This window comes from Engystomops pustulosus, chromosome 6 (assembly GCF_040894005.1).
Source record: "Engystomops pustulosus chromosome 6, aEngPut4.maternal, whole genome shotgun sequence".
In the NCBI taxonomy this organism is placed as follows: domain Eukaryota; kingdom Metazoa; phylum Chordata; class Amphibia; order Anura; family Leptodactylidae; genus Engystomops; species Engystomops pustulosus.
In genome coordinates, this window is record NC_092416.1 from 54868575 (window position 1) to 54888403 (window position 19829).

The following is a 19829-nucleotide window of genomic DNA, read 5'->3' on the forward strand; positions in this document are numbered from 1 at the left end:
AACTTCCTGATCGGCAAAATGTATAAAGTAGTATTTATTTATCGCTTCTTTTCGTATCCTGCACAATCCCGAATTACGCATATATAAATGTTATTCTAACAGTTTCCTCTCCTCCTTAGGTGTGGAAGAGATTCAGTGCACATTAGAGGATCGTAAAGTCTTCCTTCACGAGCTGTCAGACATCAGCTTCAGCGAATGCAAGTTCACCTTATCACTGACAGATTTTTTAATCATTATATTTTCCGGGGTTGCTGTATCCATTGCTGCCATTTTTTCAAGTTTCTTCCTGGCTACCACTGTGCACTGTTTCCACAGATGTGCCCCAAGCAAGGATGAAGATGAGGACGATGACGATGACTGAGAAGCTATGGGTTATCTTGATGACTTGGACATTACCCTGTTGGACCACATACAATGGCCCATTGGATGTTTAGGATGAATTATCACCAAGTTTATTAAAATGGTTACTTCAGAGGTCTACTTAAAAGCTGACTCCTCTGAAAATACATACAATCCCCATTATTTGGTTCCTTAAGCCCAGCTATCAATGGTCACCTCCTGTGGTGGAAATCTTCTACAAGGTCCACAGGTATCCATGCACTTTACAGAGTGCCACCGGCCTCTTCAGTTTGGGAAGATGCCAATTTCTGATATGTCTTTGTGACATGTAAGAAAATATTTTCAGGTGGATTTCCCCTTAATTCCTTAAGGAGAAACCGTATTTCAGTGTTAAATGCCAACTCACATGAGCTACTAGGAAATACTATGTTTTCTGCTGATGAAGTTGAGGAGACTGATACAGACCTGTCTTATTAGCTAATACCTGTGTCATGTGCTATGATCTGCTAGCCTGTGATAGATGGCATTAAAAGTTTTTAGAGCTCGAAGGGTTTGTCCTCCATTCCAATGGCCCAGCGCCAGCTCCTGCCGTGCCCGCGGCAGGGAAGGTCTTCACTGCAGCAATCTTTACACCCACAACACATTGCTACCTAACCTTATCAGTGACAAGACCTCAGAGGTCACCAATGAGGCCAGTGACTGACCTCAAAGGGAAAAAAACAGGAGCTGAAGCAGGTACAGAGCGATTGCAGGAAACACAGGGGCTGCATACATTTATCATGTAGCTGCTATTTGACTGACTTAAAGGGGTTGTCTAACTTTATTGAAAACTCTGGAGGTCGGCTGGGGAAAGGTGGTCATAAAAATAAACCTGTACATCTCCAGTGCTCCAGGTCTCCTGTACAACCATCCATTGAAGCCATGCCCAGGTTTGTTTACAGGGGCAGGCACACTTGGCTCTGTGAACTTTCAGCCGCCGGGCACGTCTACCCTTCCCCCATCCCATGACAACCATATATTTATTCTTATGACCTGTCAAACAGATCATTAATGTAAGATAGGGGTCTGACCTCTGTTACTCCCACCATTGCTGAGAACAAGGTGGTCCAAGAGGAATATTATTGGGACTCCTTAAGGGTGTGTATTGGACTGTTTCCTATGGCCTGGTATTGGTAATCCTATCCATGGCTGTAGCACTATATCACTGCTACTAGACTTAATAAAACATGGTCTTACATGAAAATCTACAAGTGCTTCTTGAATATGATTTAAAGATTTAATTTAAGGCAGCGGCATACGACTGTGGTCAGTCCATGAATTACAGACCCTGTGCTGGACAGATTTCACAGACCAACCACCCTATGGAAGAAAGCATGGATCCGGCTCAGATGGAAGAATTCGCAAACCTTTATTCAAAAAAGTATGGCATCCAGAAGCATATTTACAGGAATTCGGGCAACACATCAACGCGTTTCAAGCTACAAACATGCTCTTGCTCATGATTGTTTCAGTATGGGAATGAAATCCTGTCCCTGGGAGTGTGGTTGGTCCATGAAATCTGACCATTGCATTGTTTGTGATTCATGGACTGACCATTGGCCTTACACATAACCATAACTTCCAAATATTAAGACTGTTAATTCTTTCGCAATAAGGGTTTAACCTTAAATATGCATATGAGGAAACCAGAAATTTCCCACTTTCTTCAATTCTTCTGACTGGACAACCTAGGGAAAGTTTTACAAAGAGACCCAATCATCTTCTATCCTAACCCTAACATGCAACTTATTATTACATATTTAATACATATGGCTTGGGAACCACTGTTTTAAATACATAAGCAGTGAAGTAGCTGTCCAGATTTGGAAAGTTAAGGGTGGATGAATTGGATCATGTCTGGATTTATGTTTTTCTATGCAAAAACAATCTTTGTTGTGACAACGTTGCTGTTTGACCCTTGTCCTAAATGATGTTAAGGAAAATGCCACAGTGACATTACTATTATTAGCTGATATTTATTATCTGCAGGACTTGCATCACTTTAGATAGATGACTGTAAAAGGTGTTTGAGCTGTAGAGGTATATCATTGATGTCAGCCCACGTCGATGGACCTCATATGTCTCTGGTCTTCAAATGATGGGATCCACTAATCATTCTGTCTAGCTTCTGGCCAGAACAAGTACTTAGGATTTCCATAAAAAGCCAATATTTCCCCAGCAGCACTTTATTTTGGCCTATAGAGTGGTTGTACCCCGTCACTATGGTTTGGTTGGATGCATGGATCAGTTGATTTATGAGACCTTATCTTTCACTTCGGTTGAGAAAGGATTAATGGCATCCAATGCAACACTATCCATGAAGCATATGACACATAATGCAACCAGTACTATTATGACACTTTTTTACCATCAACATGTAATGGTTCTGTTAAGCCTTGGCGTCACTAAACATGGTAGAACAGAATAATGTACAGCACTATCTGACCATCAAAATAGACCCTAACACAATGAACCCTACAGATATACTGAATAGTAGGTATGTAGCTTAAGTCAAAATGTCTGTCTACTTAAAATTGCAGTTTGGGAACCAAAAAAACTAGTGAGATCTTGTAACTGCGTAGTCATGGCTCCTGTACAGCTACATACTGTGTAATAGGCTTGTTTCAGACTAACATGAGCTGCCTGTATTTCATCCCAAACATTCTAGTTATATATGATGCAAGGAGTCCCTGCGTATTTGAGTTGGTTACTTTTGTCCCACAGGCTTGCAGGGACTCATTTCATCAAATATAACTAGAATTCTTGGAGTTCCTCTCCCAGTGCAGTGTTCAGTCCTTGAAATACAGTCAGTACACACTATGGGTTTCATGGACCAAAAGTATATATAGGCCCATATAGGGTATATATTAGCAGTATACATAGAAATCTACAGGGTGAAGACTCCTTTTCAGTGAGCTGTAAACTTGTGGATCGATCTTTCCATCAAAAAACAAGTATTCCATAGCAGAAGTCATGGATCTCATGGTGGAAGGCACAAATATTGTAAGCTGTGAAAGATGTCTGACAATGGTTAGAGGCACATATAGCATACATGACTATATGATACAGTATAGTGCAGTACATATAATATAGTACAACTTAATACGCTGTCTTTGAATAAAGGGTAACATTGTGATTTCAGCATATGTCAACTAGGGCGAAGTAGTGAACATTTGGGTAGGAAAGTATTTGAATAGCACCTGTCCCTGTTCTACTATGAAATACACACTGAATACGAAGGATGTGCAGGGTTGTGCCAGCACCAATTTTATTTATGGTGTGTGTAGTATTGCAGGTGTCGATTCGACCTAAAGACAAGAAAAGCGCTGTTTCTTGTCACATTTTTCCCCAGTTCCATATATTTTAAATAGTCATTTATGACACTTTTTGACAGAAAATATTTTTTATGCAGACCCCAAAGAAGAGGTTTGTTTGTACTTTGTGTGTAGTCATTTTATGTTAATCTCTTGTTATAGGGGAAGCTAGGGGACGTGCTATGGAGCAGGAAGAGCTGAGTGAACCAGTTTAATGGGAGTACGTCACAATTAAAGTTTGCCTCAATCTTGGTAAATCTGGAAAATGTACAATCTACTTAGCTCCTCCTACTCTTTAACATGATGTCCTCAGATTGAGCATGTTTAACTATTACCAGAAATTGTAAAGGAAAGATCTTGCATTAAACAAAGAACATCACCACTAGGATGAAGGATTGTAAAATAAGCACACTGACATTCTGGTGTGTGCCCCCTCTTGCAGGATCTGCTATTCTTTTAGCTTTATATGCCGTTGTTTTTACAAAAATATATGCAAATGAGCCATAAGGGCTCCAGGCTCCATTAACATCTATGGAGCCTGGAGCCCCTATGGCTCATTTGCATAATTTTGAATGCCTTTTTTTGTAAAAATATGGACATAAAAAGCTAAAAGAACTTGTGAGATACAGCAAACACCAGCATGTAAGTGGGCTGTGTTTGAAATCCTTGATCTTAATGGTAGATTTCCTTTAAAGACTAGCAGATCCTGCCAGAGCGGGCACGCACCATTAGGTCAGTGTGCTTGGTTTACAGTCATTCATCCTGGTGGTATATTTCCTTTAATAAAAGAAAGGTAAACTTTTTTTAGACACCGAGGGGAAAATCATTATCATATACTGGCACATGGAGCACCTGCACACTAGCTATAACCAGGTTATAGCTAGTATGCAGGTGTGGATCAGGAACGTCCATTGCTGGCCCACTTCTCTGCCAGCCACAGCCCCCTTCACCCCCTTCCACACCCGCTTGGTGTAGATGTGGTGAGAAGAGGAAATAATCACAATTACTGGTGGTTAACCCGGATTTGTGATAATTTCAGGGCTTGTACACCAGAAAACTGCTGTACCCATGAATGTCTGTTTCATAGAGAACAGGTGGCGTCAGGTTTCTTTTGAAGGACTTGTCTATTAATCTAGTGCCATTTGTAAGATATTTTAGAGAATATTTATACATAAAAATGTTTTGTACTATGACTTCCAGTATTTTATTACTCTGTTGTGTTATATCTGTGTTGCATACGTTTATATTGCACAATGCAATCTGGTGTGATCGTCCGTCGTATTTATTACTTCTGGGGTCTCAAATATATTGTACATATTTGTTCAACTTTGTATAATAAAATAATGGCCTGCTCTGTGTATATTGTGGTCTCTCATTCTTCATTCATTTGGTCAAATATCAGTTATGGGTATTTTTTCACAAAATACATTTTATTCTGTTATAATATTTTACATATAAAGAAATCACAAGGCAAATAGTCACCAAGGTTACCTAAGATAAGAAAAAGGTTTGTGCCAGTTTTTTACAGGCCACTTCTCTCATTACTTATGACTCATGTTTACCAGGAATGTATCAGAAAATTAAGATATTTGTTTTCCCTATTAGGTTTTCCTTATGAACATGGAGAATATAGAATAAATAAATCTTGAAATATTTAATTTCATTGAAGCAGAGACATGTTTTCTTACCTGCAATTAAATTAGCATTGCTGTATAGCTTAGGGCCAGATCTCCAGAGAGACCTCATTACAGTTTATTGCAATGTACCATATTTTTCGGACTATAAGGCGCACAAAAAATCCTTCAGAAATCAAAGGTGCGCCTTATAGCCCAGTGCGCCTTATATATGAACCATACTTACAGATAACAGCTGCCTTGAACTGTGCATAGGTCTGCCACCTGATGGTCATTCATCCTTATAATCAGGTGCGCCTTATAGTCCAGTGCGCCTTATATATGAACCATACTTACAGAAAACAGCTGCCTTGAACTGTGCACAGGTCTGCCACCTGCTGGTCACTCATCCTTATAAACAGGTGCGCCTAATAATCCGGTGTGCCTTATATATGAACCTAGACCTGAGTGAAGTTGCCCCCCCCCCCCACCTTGTTCAAATCAAACAAAATTGGTGTCAAACGTTTGTGCTACGTTTGTGCTGGTTTGTGCAGCAGAAATTTTCGTTTGTGCCGCTATAGTTTTAAAGATTTTAATGAAAGTTTCCAGAGGTCATCAGAGGTCAACCAGCCCCCCCACATTGCCCAAATCAAACAAAACTGGGACCAAACAATTCTGCTTTGTATGTGCTGGTCTGTGCTGCTCAAATTTTTGTTTGTGCTGCTTTTGTTTTGAATAAATGAACAAAAAATTAAAGTTCAAAAGTTCAACCAGCCCCCCCACATTAACCGATTCAAACAAAACTGGTGTCAAACGTTAGTGCTACATTTGTGCTGGTTTGTGCAGCAAAAATTTTTGTTTGTGCCGCTATCATTTTTAAGGTATGTTCAGGTGTTTAAGGTGTTTAGGATGAACTGGTAAAAAACAAACCTAGTGACACTTCCCTGGCTTGATCACCAGTGGGAGCTAGCAAACACATTATACTTTGGAAGAAAAGAACTCTGATGACCTCTGCAAAAAAGTATGAATATATTAAAAATGATAGTGGCACAAACGAAAATTTCTGCTGCACAAACCAGTACAAATGTAACACTCACGTTTGACACCAGTTTAGTTTGATTCGGTTAATGTGGGGGGGGCTGGTTGAACTTTTGAACTTTAATTTTTTGTTAATTTATTCAAAACAAAAGCAGCACAAACAAAAATTTGAGCAGCACCAACCAGCACAAACAAAGCAAAATTGTTCGGTCCCAGTTTTGTTTGATTTGGGCAATGTGGGGGGGCTGGTTGACCTCTGATGACCTCTGGAAACTTTTATTAAAATCTTAAAAACTATAGCGGCACAAACGAAAATTTCTGCTGCACAAACCAGCACATATGTAGCACAAACGTTTGACACCAATTTTGTTTGATTTGAACAAGGTGGGGGGCCAACTTCACTCAGGTTGAACCTAGACATTTTAGCAGGCATTTATTGATGGTGCGCCTTATACTCTGGTACACCTTTTAGTCCGAAAAATACTGTATCTCTATTTTAGAGATGAGCGACATTGCTTTTAAAGTTTAGGTCCGGAGTTAGTGTGCGCCCCGTGCGTCCCGGACATATTGCCGGATTGGCAGCCGTTGACGCCTCTACCTACCAGCCATGACTGTTATTGGCCTGGGGTGTCCGCTCATCTCTATGGATCAAAACTGATAATATTCATACTTGGATCTCAGATCAGGAAAGTACTATTACATTCTTAAAGGAATGCTTCAGTCAAAGTTAATTCATTGAATAAGGCATGCAGCAGGGCCTGAAGGGAGGAGCATGACTCATTTTCATTGTATGCCTAGAACCTTGCTAGGACCTAGAGTCATTCTTCTCCCTTCAGACCCTGCACAAGTTATCAGCTGTCACTAAAGTGTTCCTTTAAGCAAAAACATTAAGATCCCTTGTTTATAGCCAGGAACATGATGAAATACTTACTCAGTTCAGTTCTTCTTAAAGGACATCTAACATCAGATTACTGGTCGTAGAGTGTACTAATTAGGTTGCTTGTTCGGTCTAGGGCAGTGGTGGCGAACCTATGGCACGGGTGCCAGACATGGCACTCAGAGCCCTTTTTGTGGGCACCCAGGCCTTCACCCCAACACAGAGTTTGCCAGCTAGAACTCAAGGCTTTCTCCTGTGATCCAATAAAGCCCAGAAAGTGCAATGCTCAGCGCTATTTTAAAGCAACATCCTTGGCTGCCAGGAATGCAGGAGGAGCAAGAAGGTGTGGATAGAGATGGATTGTCATTTGAGCTCCTGCTCTGGGTCCCCTGATTCTTCCTCTTCAGGGGACCCTGGAGGGAAGCTACAATCCAAATTTCTCCATCATCTTTCTATTATATTTGTCAATTCAGGAGGTCAATACGATTAAAAACTGTGCTACAGCAACAGTGACATATACGTGGGTTTTGGTTGTAGCTTGGGCACTCTGTCTCCAAAAGGTTTGCCATCACTGGTCTAGGCGATCTTAGGTCAAGGAGACCGTTTTTAAAAACAATTCCTTGCCTCTTTATTAATTAAATATGAACTTTGTAAAAGTGTCGGAGGCACTCAGACTGATGGTGTTCATATTTCGTTAATGAAGAGGCAAAAAAAATTTCAAAAACAGTCCCCCCATCCCCTAAACCGAATGAGGAGTCTAATTAGGACACTCTATCACCAGTTATCTGCTGAACATGCACAAAAAATGTGAATAAGGCATTGAGGCAAAAATTATAATGAAGATTTGAATATTTATTGAAAGACCTTTATATGACTCGTATTTGGTCAATGGATTGAAATGATATAAAGCAGTAGAATACATTTTTTATTATATCGGTATTTAGCTTTATTCACATGTAGATAAGGTTCAGATCATTGAAAATGACCACAGAAACTGGTAATGATATTTCATCTAAGAAGCTAGCACACATGTTATCCTTCAATCCAGTGTGGTGTTTGAATTACATATGGATGACAGTGTAGACATAATGAAAATGCATTATTGATTTTAACCCCAAGAATTCCAATAGTTTTGAACTGACCCAGACAGAACCCCCACCCTTGCCCCATTTCTTGGTTTATAGCAGACATAGAAATGTATCGCAGCATCTTCCGGCAACCCCATCTGATTTCCAAACATCCACCTTTCTTTTTCCTTTTGGGCATTTGTAGTTGCATAACTTAAAGTCGCACGAGCATTGACTGGGTATAGTCGGACAGCACTGTCTGTAAGGAGTATGGGGTTTTGTAGCCAAAGAATCACGTGGACACTTCAGCGGCTCTACTTCAGGACAAGTCACATTGGCACACAGCTGTTTCACTGTAAAGTAAGAATGAACAAACTTATATCTAAACTAATATGTCCTTTAACATCTTTAAAAAATATTTGGTAGGGCCCTACCCAGTGGCATAGGTGAGTATACTTCTAAGTTGTTATGCCAGGAATGAAACAAACCCACCCTAACAAGACTTCCTAACAAGGGATTTTAAGCAGTCTGTAGGAATAGATCAGACTACACTAGGTTTGTTTGTAGTCTGTTCCCATGGAGAAAAATAACTCTGCATAGAGTTTTTTTTTTTTAAATTTTAGATACCTTGGAACAATATTTTTTGAATTGTTGTCAGAGTAAGGTTTACCCCCTAGTGAACAAATGGAAAGCTTGGTTCTTGTGGAAGAAGTACCCAACAATTACAACAAGTTTAGTCCTGGGAAGCAGAGAGTAAGAATATAATAATTAAAAGGCTAAATTGAACTAAAAACATCTAAAAAGTCAGAAAATCACAAAAACGTTAGGTATCACCATGTCTGAAAATGCCCAATCTATCAAAATATAATAACGGCACCTTTTTGCCATTTAAAAAAATATAAAAAATTCTATAAAAAGTGATCAAAAGGTTGATCTGTCCTAAAAATGATAACATTGTAAACTACATCAAAAGTTGCAAAAAATTACACCACCCAAAGCTTTGTACACCAAAGTATAGAAAAGTTATTAGCGCCAGAAGATTCAAAAAAATTCAGAAAAAAATTTTGTACAGGAGGTTTTAAGTTTTGTAAATGTATGAAAACATTATAAAACTTATACAAATTTGTTATCCCCGTAATCGTAACGACCCAAAGAATAAACATCTCATTTGGGGCGTATAGTGAAATCTGTAAAATCCAAGCCCACTAGAATACGGCACGTTTTTTCACCAATTTAACTGCATTTGGAATTTTTTTCCCGCTTCCCAGTACACGGCATGGAATATTAAATACCACCATTTTGAAGTATAATTTGTTACGCAAAAAATAAGATATAACACAGCTCTCTACAAAGAAAATTCAAAAGTTATAGATTTTTGAAGGTGGGGAGTCGGGAAGGGGTTAAAGCAAAGTGGAATGTTGCTGAATGGCCAAGTAGGTCACCTGATCTCAACGCAACTGAGCATGCATTTTCCTCCAGGATGTGGGACTGTTCTCCAAGCACAGAAATATACTTATGTGTGCCCCCCTTGCAGGAGCTGCTCTTCTTTTAGCTTTCTATTACCTTGTCTGGTGATATCCATGAGTTCAAGACTTCAGGCAGTCATTACCAACAAAGGTTTTCAGCCAAATATTAGAAATAAACATTTTATTTACAATTATTTAATTTGTCCAGCAGTGGCGTAACTAGAAGCTGATGGGCCCCAGTGAAAAGTCTGTGCCAGGCCCCCAACTATAATCTATGGTTTATAGTAATAGTATTCTCATATGGGAAAGTGACACCATAAGGGCCCCCTAAACCTCTCGGGCCCTGGTGCAACCGCAACCTCTGCACCCCCTCAAGTTATGCCCCTGTTGCCCAGTTACTTTTGATCCTCTGAATTTAAGGGAAATTAATGTGGAAATAAAAAGCTTTATTTCCACAATCATACTTTTCGACTCACCGAAGTAAAGCTGAAAGTCTCAACTTCAACTCTGTCTGAATAGTTTTCTTTAAAATCCATTGTGGTAATGTACAGAATCAAAATTAGAAAAATGGTGTCCCTTTACAAATATTTATGCACTAACGGTACATAACTAAATTCATACTTATCACATTGTGGCAACTCCTCCGATCCGGATATTGAAAAGTATTGTCACATCCACTAGTTTTACAAACACACTCATTATCCACAATGTCGCAGCCAGAGCGGGTGCAAGGACGGTCATAAAACTTGGCAAACAAATCTTCAAAATAGGCTTGAAAAAGGAAAGAAAGGTAAATAGTGAAATGATAATATATCTCTATTAACCAAATTTTTAAATCCCATGAACCACACTTGGCATTCTAGCTATTAAAATTTGTAGAGTGTAAGGTGCCTGACCTTTATTTTACATTTTAGAATAGTATTAACAAATTGAATTCTACAACATAAATGGGCCCTACTCATTTTGCCAGGCCCCAGCTTGCTATAGCTGCAAGTGCTCATGCTTCAAATATTATAAAGGTCTTCATGATAGTAGTAACGGCCCTTGGACAGTTGAGGCCACATGGTATTTGCCCTCTTTGTAATCTTTATTTATCGGCTCTACTGCTATACAATAGTCTTACCAGATCTGCACTATATGAATATGGTAGCAAGACATTGAAGGAGGTACAAAGAGTGCAATAGATGGGTAACGTATGTTCCCTGAGCCAATATTTGATCAATGTATGTACCCAGATGTACCCAGATTATTACACAGGGACTGTAGTCCTGACACAATTGGTCTCCCCATCAGTGGGGTTCAGGTCACTGTATTCCAGAACCAGTTTAGCAAAAACGTCTATGCTTGTGATGTCCCCAACTGGGGGGGGATCTGGTATTTTTATTGTGCAGGTTCGTAAAGGGTCCAAACCCTTCATGCTTTGGGTGCGTGTCTGAGAGGTTATGTAATAATCTAACATTTGATATTATATCAATAGGGATAGGGATATTGAGTTTGCAGCACTCTTTCCTATCTCTAATGGCAAATACATCTTAATTTACGTAAAAATAGATGGATATCTTTATGCCACTCGAATGGATGGCATTTCTTAACTGCGACAAAATATAAGCCTATTTTAAGAATTGATATTTCATATCTAGTGAGTGATTTGGTGGATAAATGAATCACTAGGAATTCTTCACTCGGCCCTGTGGATTTCGGTTCCTGAGGGGGTATAGCGGGCCCTGTGGTAAAAAAGAGGACGGCAAGGATGAAGATGAAGCTGCGGAATGTCGGGAGGTAGAGGGTGGAGTATTGACTGTGCATGATTGTGGTACAGATGTTTTCTGATCGTGTCTCCGCTGATTTCCTCTGCCCCTGTTACCCCTTCCTCTCCCCCTGCCCCTCTAGGTCCTAGAGTTCGTGTTCGAGTCAACACGAAGGAGGTACAGTCAACTCTTCACATTACATTGTGTATACTGTGAGAAGACTGACTTGGATTGAGTCTCCTAAGCAATGTTTACATGAAGTTGCTAGGGATAAGCAAGTCATGAAGAAAAATGTTTTTTTCTTTGTAACAGGGCTAACCGTAAATAAAAACCTAATTTCTGTTCTTCTGCAAAAATCCACAATCATGACCTGTGGTGGTCGAACTTGGTTGGATTGAACTTGGTGGTTAAAGTTGAGAAAATTGTCCATAGGAGATTTTTAAAAAGTAAAGAGGGGCAAATTGGTGATTGACTCTACTGGTAGAAATCCATTGGGCCATTCATTCCCCTGTGGGTATATAGTGGTGACATTATGTGACCACCCCCAATACACAGATTTTTCTCAGGGCTTGTGAGGGCTGAGTTCTCCTGAGATCTGATTGCAACACACTCAACCAACCTGGACCACATTATATTTCCAAGGACCAGTGGAGACATAGCTGAGAACACATAATACTAGGTAGCTCTGCAATAGTTGACTAAAGGAATCCCGAAGATAGCAGAGACAAAAGGTAAACATATATCATTTGTACAATATCGGTGACCCCAAAGGAAGGTGGTCCCTGGAATCCTGATGCTTAATAGGCCAAAAGAATCCCAATTCCAGTATGGTATCTTGTATACTAGTGACGATTATGAGGGACAAGATATTTAACATCAGGGACTGAATAAATAATACATACAGTACATACCAAAAGTTTGGACACACCTTCTCATTCAAAGAGTTTTCTGTATTTTCATGACTATAAAAATTGTAGATTCACACTGAAGGTATCAAAACTGTGAATTAATACATGTGGAATTATATACTTAACAAAAAAGTGTGAAACAACAAAAAATATGTTGCACATTCTAGGTTCTTCAAAGTAGCCACCTTTTGCTTTGATTACTACTTTGCACACACTTGACATTCTCTTGATAAGCTTCAAGAGGTAGTCAAATGAAAAGGTCTTCCAACAGCCTAGAAGGAGTTCCCAGAGATGCTTAGAACTTGTTGGCCTTTTCATCTGGTGTCATCCGGTATAGCACCCCATCACTCTGCTTCTTGTTCAAATAGCCCTTCTTGTTCAAATAAACGCAAACCGGATGGAATAGCATGCGGCTGCAAGATGCTGTGGTAATCATGCTGGTCAACAGTGTCACCAGCAAAGCACCCCCACACCATCACACCTCCTCCTCCTCCATGCTTCATGGTGGGAACCAGGCATGTAAAGTCCTTCCGTTCAACTTTTCTGCGTCACACAAAGACACAGTGGTTGGAACAAAAGATCTTAAATTTGGACTCATCAGACCAAAGCACAGATTTCCACTGGTCTAATGTCCATTCCTTGTGTTCTTTAGCCCAAACAAGTCTCTTGTGCTTGTTGCCTGTCCATAGCAGTGATTTCCCAGCAGCTATTTTACCATGAAGGCTGCTGCACACAGTCTCTTCTTAACAGTTGTTGTAGAGATGTGTCCAGGGCCGATTCTAGCCTTTCTGCTGCCTGAGGCGAAAATGGAAATGGCGCCCCCCTCCCATGCAACGGAACCCTGATCCCTGCTACATTCCGGTCACCAAATTTATTGACACAGATCAGTGGCATCTAGTACCTTTATAGGATATGATCTATTCCATCATACAGCGGAATTCATTACAATTTCTCCCTCCTATGGTTTATCACTGCTGTGTTAATCAACAGTTGTGTTTAGCTCCGTGCAACACATTTACGCACTGTGCATCCAAATATACCACAGTCAATTACAGTATAATGTCCCCTGGATAATACACCCCAAACAACAAAACTGACAACACAAATAAAATGTCCTATATATCACCTAATTAAAAAATAGATAGTATATACAGCCATACCCCCTCACAGATATGTATATACATGCAGGACCACTCCCCAATTATAGTATATACAGGCAGGCGCCCCTCATAGATAGTATATACAGACAAGACTACCATAGATAGTATATGCAGCCAGGCGCCCCTCATAGATAGTATATACAGACAAGACCCCCATAGATAGTATATACAGGCAGGCACCCCTCATAAATAGTATATACAGGCAGGATCACCACCACATATAGTATATATAGGCAAGGCCCCCATAGATAGTATATACGGGCAGGCGTCTCTCACAGATAGTATATACAGGCAGGCGCCCCTCATAAATAGTATATACAGGCAGGATCACCACCACATATAGTATATATAGGCAAGGCCCCCATAGATAGTATATAGAGGTAGGCGTCTCTCACAGATAGTATATACAGGCAGGCGCCCCTCATAAATAGTATATTCAGGCAGGATCACCACCACATATAGAAAATACAGGCAAGGCCCCCATAGATAGTATATACAGGCAGGCGTCTCTCACAGATAGTATGTACAGAGAAGACCCCCATAGATAGTATACATAGGCAGGATCCCCACCATAGACAGTAAATACAAGTAAGTTCCCCAAAGATAGTATTCACATGCAGGACCACTCCCCAATTATAGTATAAACAGGCAAGACCCCCATAGGTAGTATATACAGGCAGGATCTGCACCATAGACAGTAAGTGCAGGTAAGATCCCCATAGATAGTATTTACATGCAGGACACACCTTATATACAAACATACAGTATATACACACATTTTGTATGTACATTATAAACACTGCATATACATAGAAATACAGTATATACACACCCTATATACAAACATACATACAGTATAAACATTTCAATATAAACAGTGCATATACATAAAAATAGAATATACACACAAGTACAGTATATAGAGATCATAGATACATTATATACATGCACATACAGAACATACTCACATATATACAGTATATAGACATCATAGACAAATATATATAGTATACACACATACAGCATATACACAGCATACACACACACACATATATACAGAATAAATACTTACCAGATTTGTAGTCTTCATCTGCACCATGCTCCACTCGTAGATGTTGCCCTGCGGGTCAGGTCATGTGACCAGACGGCGAGCAAACGAGGTGGGCAGAGGTCCGGGCGGGAACATCACTGGAGGCCTGGGCAGGGACAGACTATGCTCCCTCCTCCTCTCTGCAAGGGGGGGAGGGGTTGTGGGAGTGCCCGGGTGCACAGGCAGCCTAGGAGGAATAAACCTCCTCCTCTCCGACAGCGGATGCCGGGGGCGGGACCGGAGGCGTGGGCGGTGGTTGTGGAGGGGTTTGATGCTCGGCCGGGCCGGAACGTGAAGAATGGATGGGCCTTGTGGGTGGAGACTCCTCTTCTCTACTGTCAGCTTGCCGCGGCCGCCGGCGACGCTGTTTGGGACCGAGCGGCTGTGGTGTTTATGACCATTAGGTGAGCGGCGATTGGTCTACGTGCCGCTTCTTAAAGGGTTCAGCAATCTGCCGCCTGAGGCGGGATTTTCATCCCGCCTCATGGCAGATGCGGCCCTGGATGTGTCTGCTGCTAGAACTCTGTGTGGCAGTGACCTAGTCTTTAGTCTGAACTGCTGTTAACCTGTAGTTTTTATAGTCATAAAAATACAGATGTCACGGATGCTCTCGCGATCCATGTTGCGGATCGCGGGTGCACCCGTGCTCCGCTGTCTGCCAGTCCCCGTCCCCCTGCCTTCACTTAGCTCTCCTGGCTCCTGTCTATGCTCTGGCTCCCGGTGTGTGGGCCGCATGCTCCTTCCCTGCACTCACGCTTCTCCCAGCCTTAAAGGGCCAGCGTCCTCCTGATTGGAGTTCGCTAATGCGGCTCACCCTTTATAATCCGGCACCTCCCTTCCTTCCTGGCCGGATCTTCAGCATTCTATCGAACTTCCAAGGTTACTACACCTCGCTTTCCACAGCGGTTCCTGTTGAAGTGATCGACCATCAGCATTCCCAGATGCTCCTGTCTCCAGCGTTTCCAGACGCTCCTGTCTCCAGTGTGCTCCTGGTGTGTCCTGTCTTCCTGCGTTTCCAGACGCCTCCATGTTCCTATTTCCAGCCTTACCAGGCACCTCCGTGTGCTCCTGCCATCCTGTGTCAAGTCTTCAGTCTGCCTCCATGCTTCCTGCTTTGCCTTCCAGGGTTCCAGTCCAGCGGTGTCTCCAGTCCGTGCCAGCGTTACCAGTGTTCCTCTGTGTTCCTGCTGTCATCCCAGGCTTGGACTGTTTTTTGCATATCCTGTACCTTGGCTGCCACTGCGGGCCTCACACCATCTCCCGTGGTGGTTCACAGGGTCCACTGGTCCACAGACTCCTCCCTCCGGACTCTTCCCATAGAGACTTTTAGTTCTGTTGTCTGTGTGACCCGTTACAACAGAAAACTCTTTGATTGAGAAGGTGTATTCTAACTTTTGGTCATGACTGTACATACATACACTGGTCATGTTGTATGTATATACAGGTTCCTTTATACTGTTTTCTATAAAGGAAAGGAGTTTAGCATGATACTAAGCATATAATAATAGATTATACATACAAGGCAGTAACATAGATATAACAGTGCATTCGCTATAAAAATATTAAAGACTGAAACACAGCCATTAACTTACGATCATCATACATGGGATCACATAACAGACGTTGGAAATGGGACAATTGAAAGTTTGGTATACAGGTCCGCTTAGTTACACAGTCACAGGTTCCCATAACTCTGTAACAGCCAGAATGTTCAGGGCAGTTCTCATCATCGTCTTCAGCATAGTATGATGGTGGGCTGTAGCCAGGCATGTCTGAGAAGGAGAAACAGAAGATTAGAATCATACGGAAGTATATAATACATGCAGGGATGGCTTGATGGTGGTGGTGGCCCCTGGGTGCAAGTGAGGGGCCCTTCCCACAATTTTTTTCAATAAATTAAATGTTGTATCCTGGAAATAATAATGCTTTCCCAGAGATCCAAGGTAACAGAATTGCTGATACTGAATAAAAATCACTACCTACCAACTGCAGAACCTACTCACCTCAGCTCCTGCAGAAGCTCCAAAAAACTGCTGCACAACATCATCATATAAATCTTATCTACTGCAGAACCTCATAATACACATCTCAGTTGCTGCAGAACTTCACAATACACAACACAGATGGCAAAAAAGCTGCCAGTACACAACGCAGAAGCTGAACAACCTCCAAATATACACATCAGCTGCTGCAGAACCTCATAATACATACATTGATGTAATAGTACAAAAATAATACAACCAGCAAGGGGCTCAGCAAATGCGACATAGCACCTCAAATCTGGTTAAGCAAAGTCTTCCTGAGCCCCACTGTGCGCCCCTACAGCAGTTTGTGACCATGTGTCAGATATTACTACATTCTACAAAAACTGGGTAACAAACTATGGGGTACACTGTTTAAAAAAAAATAACAATTTGGGGGCAAAAGCAATGTTTTTGTAAAAATAAAACCTTCTAGACAACATATGTAGTGTTAAAATGCTCAATATACACCTGGTAAATTATTTTAATGGTGTAGTTTCTAAAATAGTAGGGGATTTCCATTGTTCTGGGACCTCAGAAACTTTTCAAATATGTCATGGCACCAAAAAACAATGGGGCAAATATAAATTATTATTGTGTATGTGCATTTTTATGTCATGGTTTGCATACAAAATAAAACGTGCTTTGGCATGTATTTATTATGCCAGAACCTCACAATACACACCACAGATGCTGAAAAAGCTCACAGTACATACCGCAGGCGCTAAAAAACCTCCAATATCAGCTGCTACAGGACCTCATATTACACACATTGATGTAATAGTACAAAAATAATACAACCAGCAATGTCATAGTAGAGTGGAAATACACACAGTGATGTCACTGTAAAGAGATAATGCACACAGTGATGTCACTGTAAAGAGATAATGCACACAGTGATGTCACGGTAAAGAGATAATAGACACAGTGATGTCACTGTAAAGAGATAATACACACTGTGATGTCACTGTAAAGAGATAATACACACAGTGATGTCACGGTAAAGAGATAATAGACACAGTGATGTCACTGTAAAGAGATAATACACACAGTGATGTCACTGTAAAGAGATAATGCACACAGTGATGTCACGGTAAAGAGATAATAGACACAGTGATGTCACTGTAAAGAGATAATACACACTGTGATGTCACTGTAAAGAGATAATACACACAGTGATGTCACGGTAAAGAGATAATAGACACAGTGATGTCACTGTAAAGAGATAATACACACAGTGATGTCACTGTAAAGAGATAATGCACACAGTGATGTCACGGTAAAGAGATAATACAGACAGTGATGTCACAGTACAGGATCATACATCCAGCGATGGAAAACTTTGCATATTTTTCCAGAATCACCTTAGTGGAGTGTCAATGGTTATAAGTCTCCACACGCCTACACGGCAGCCTTAAGTGTCAGTCTCCGTAAGGAGAACTCTTACTTCCTGGTACAGGGATAATACACAACAGTGATGTCTCAGCACAGGGATAATACAGGGATAAACCCGGGCAGTCCCCGGGTAATGTACAAGATAGTTTGTTTGGGTTTGTTTTCAAGTTTAATTTGTATGTAAGTTGGAACTGTATATTTATATATAACTACAGATAAAAAAAATTTTTGGTCCCACTGACAATTGGATTTTTCCAATTTTTTTGCTGTAATTGGAACAAGAATTATCAATAAAGCTTCACTACAAACCCTGCAGCTGATCATTGCAGCCTGGGAGTAAAGTGAAGAGAATGTCACCAGAGGTCACAGTGGGCAGAGAGGTCCGTCTGTAAGTAGGGGTCGTCTTTAAATCGAGTGTTAAGTAGAGGACCGCCTGTATATACAGTGATGTCAGGGTTAACCCCTTAATCCACCAGGTGATCTTGTGTTTAGTGCAGAATGAGGTACCAGTACTTGACTGTTCACTGTGGTGAACACAGTGAAAAAATAAAATAAAAAACCCACCAAAAAAAGTTTTTATTCTGAGAAACTACTAATACATAAAAAAAGACATAATTGAGATATAACTGCAATTGTACTGACCCATGAAACATAAGTAAATGCCATCTAAGCAATATGGTGTATAAAACAAAAGATAACTTAAAGTTTAAAATCAAATACAGAATACGGTAGATTTTTTTTTGCATCCCTCCCAAAAATAGGTTAATGTAATGTAAACTATGGGTTATTGTGACCTAAAAAGTCAGATTTAGTTTCCAATATGGAGTCACTACTAACTTTGGGGCTTTTATCTGACCCTGAGAACATGTATGAAGCTTATTTTTATCTGAAGTAGGATCCACCATTCAGGCTCTGATACTATCATAAATCTACAGCAAAATTCATGGAGCAAAGCTGAAAATGTACTGCAAACAAAGTAAACATTACAAATTTTGTAATCATTTCTAGCCTGTGGAACGTGCCAATAGTCTATACTGCAAACAAAAAAATTAAAAAATGTATTATTATACGTAATATAAATGCACGAGGGTCTTAAGAATAATGGTTTTGGTGCAATATGATAACTGTAGGTAGGGGGAGAAAACTTTTATTTTTTTCTAAAGCGCCATCCACCACAGGAATAACAACTATTACATAGTGTGCACAGAACTTGATGGGCTATAAAACACAAATCTACATAATCATGTAGCAACAGATGTACTTTGAAGCCACTTTGCCTATTTTCTATTATATTTGTTCACTTAGAGATCTTCCTAGTCAAAATAACCACCCAGTGTGTGATTATGCTTCTTGTCTACGAGTCCTTACCCTTTGTTCTTCATTATGCGGTACTTACCTTTGCACACTCCTATGTCTGGGATTTCTACAAGTCCTGTGGCATTGATAGCTGCACATTTATAGTAAGAATCACAGTAGCCGAATTTCCAGTCTGGTCCTCCACAGACCTCTCCATTTTGCTTTGCACAATGGTGACAGCATCCACATGGATCTATAGCTTCTCTTCCAGGACAGGGAGTTATCATTGGGGGACATTTACTTTTGTCGCATACTGTGCAGTTGTAGGCTGACTCTACAGGCTGGAAAAAATATGGAAAAATAAAGAACAATAAGAAAACTAATGTCATCTTCATCAACTTGATTCAAATACACTGGACCGTGGTTCCTGCTTCTCCCTCTTCCCTACAAGTGAAAGT

General features: G+C 40.6%; 2 protein-coding genes across 4 annotated transcripts in view; one reads left to right on the forward strand and one right to left on the reverse strand.

Moving 5' to 3' along the window:
- The window catches only part of LRRC38 (leucine rich repeat containing 38), a 38606-nt gene extending 33554 nt beyond the window's left edge, over positions 1-5052 (forward strand). For all 3 annotated transcript variants that reach the window (XM_072156165.1, XM_072156164.1, XM_072156163.1), the window contains one exon: positions 120-5052. In XM_072156165.1, the coding sequence (XP_072012266.1) occupies positions 120-361 (242 nt within the window). In that variant the 3' untranslated portion in view covers positions 362-5052. The remainder of the gene's footprint in view (positions 1-119) is intronic.
- A 3011-nt stretch (positions 5053-8063) lies between these two features.
- LOC140135106 (cysteine-rich motor neuron 1 protein-like) lies at positions 8064-19829 on the reverse strand. Its single transcript, XM_072156166.1, has 4 exons — positions 19472-19829; positions 16252-16431; positions 10375-10524; positions 8064-8640 (listed from the first exon to the last, which is right to left on the reverse strand). Exons 1-4 carry the CDS (start codon positions 19764-19766, stop codon positions 8399-8401), a joined length of 867 nt encoding a protein of 288 aa, XP_072012267.1. The 5' UTR covers positions 19767-19829; the 3' UTR covers positions 8064-8398.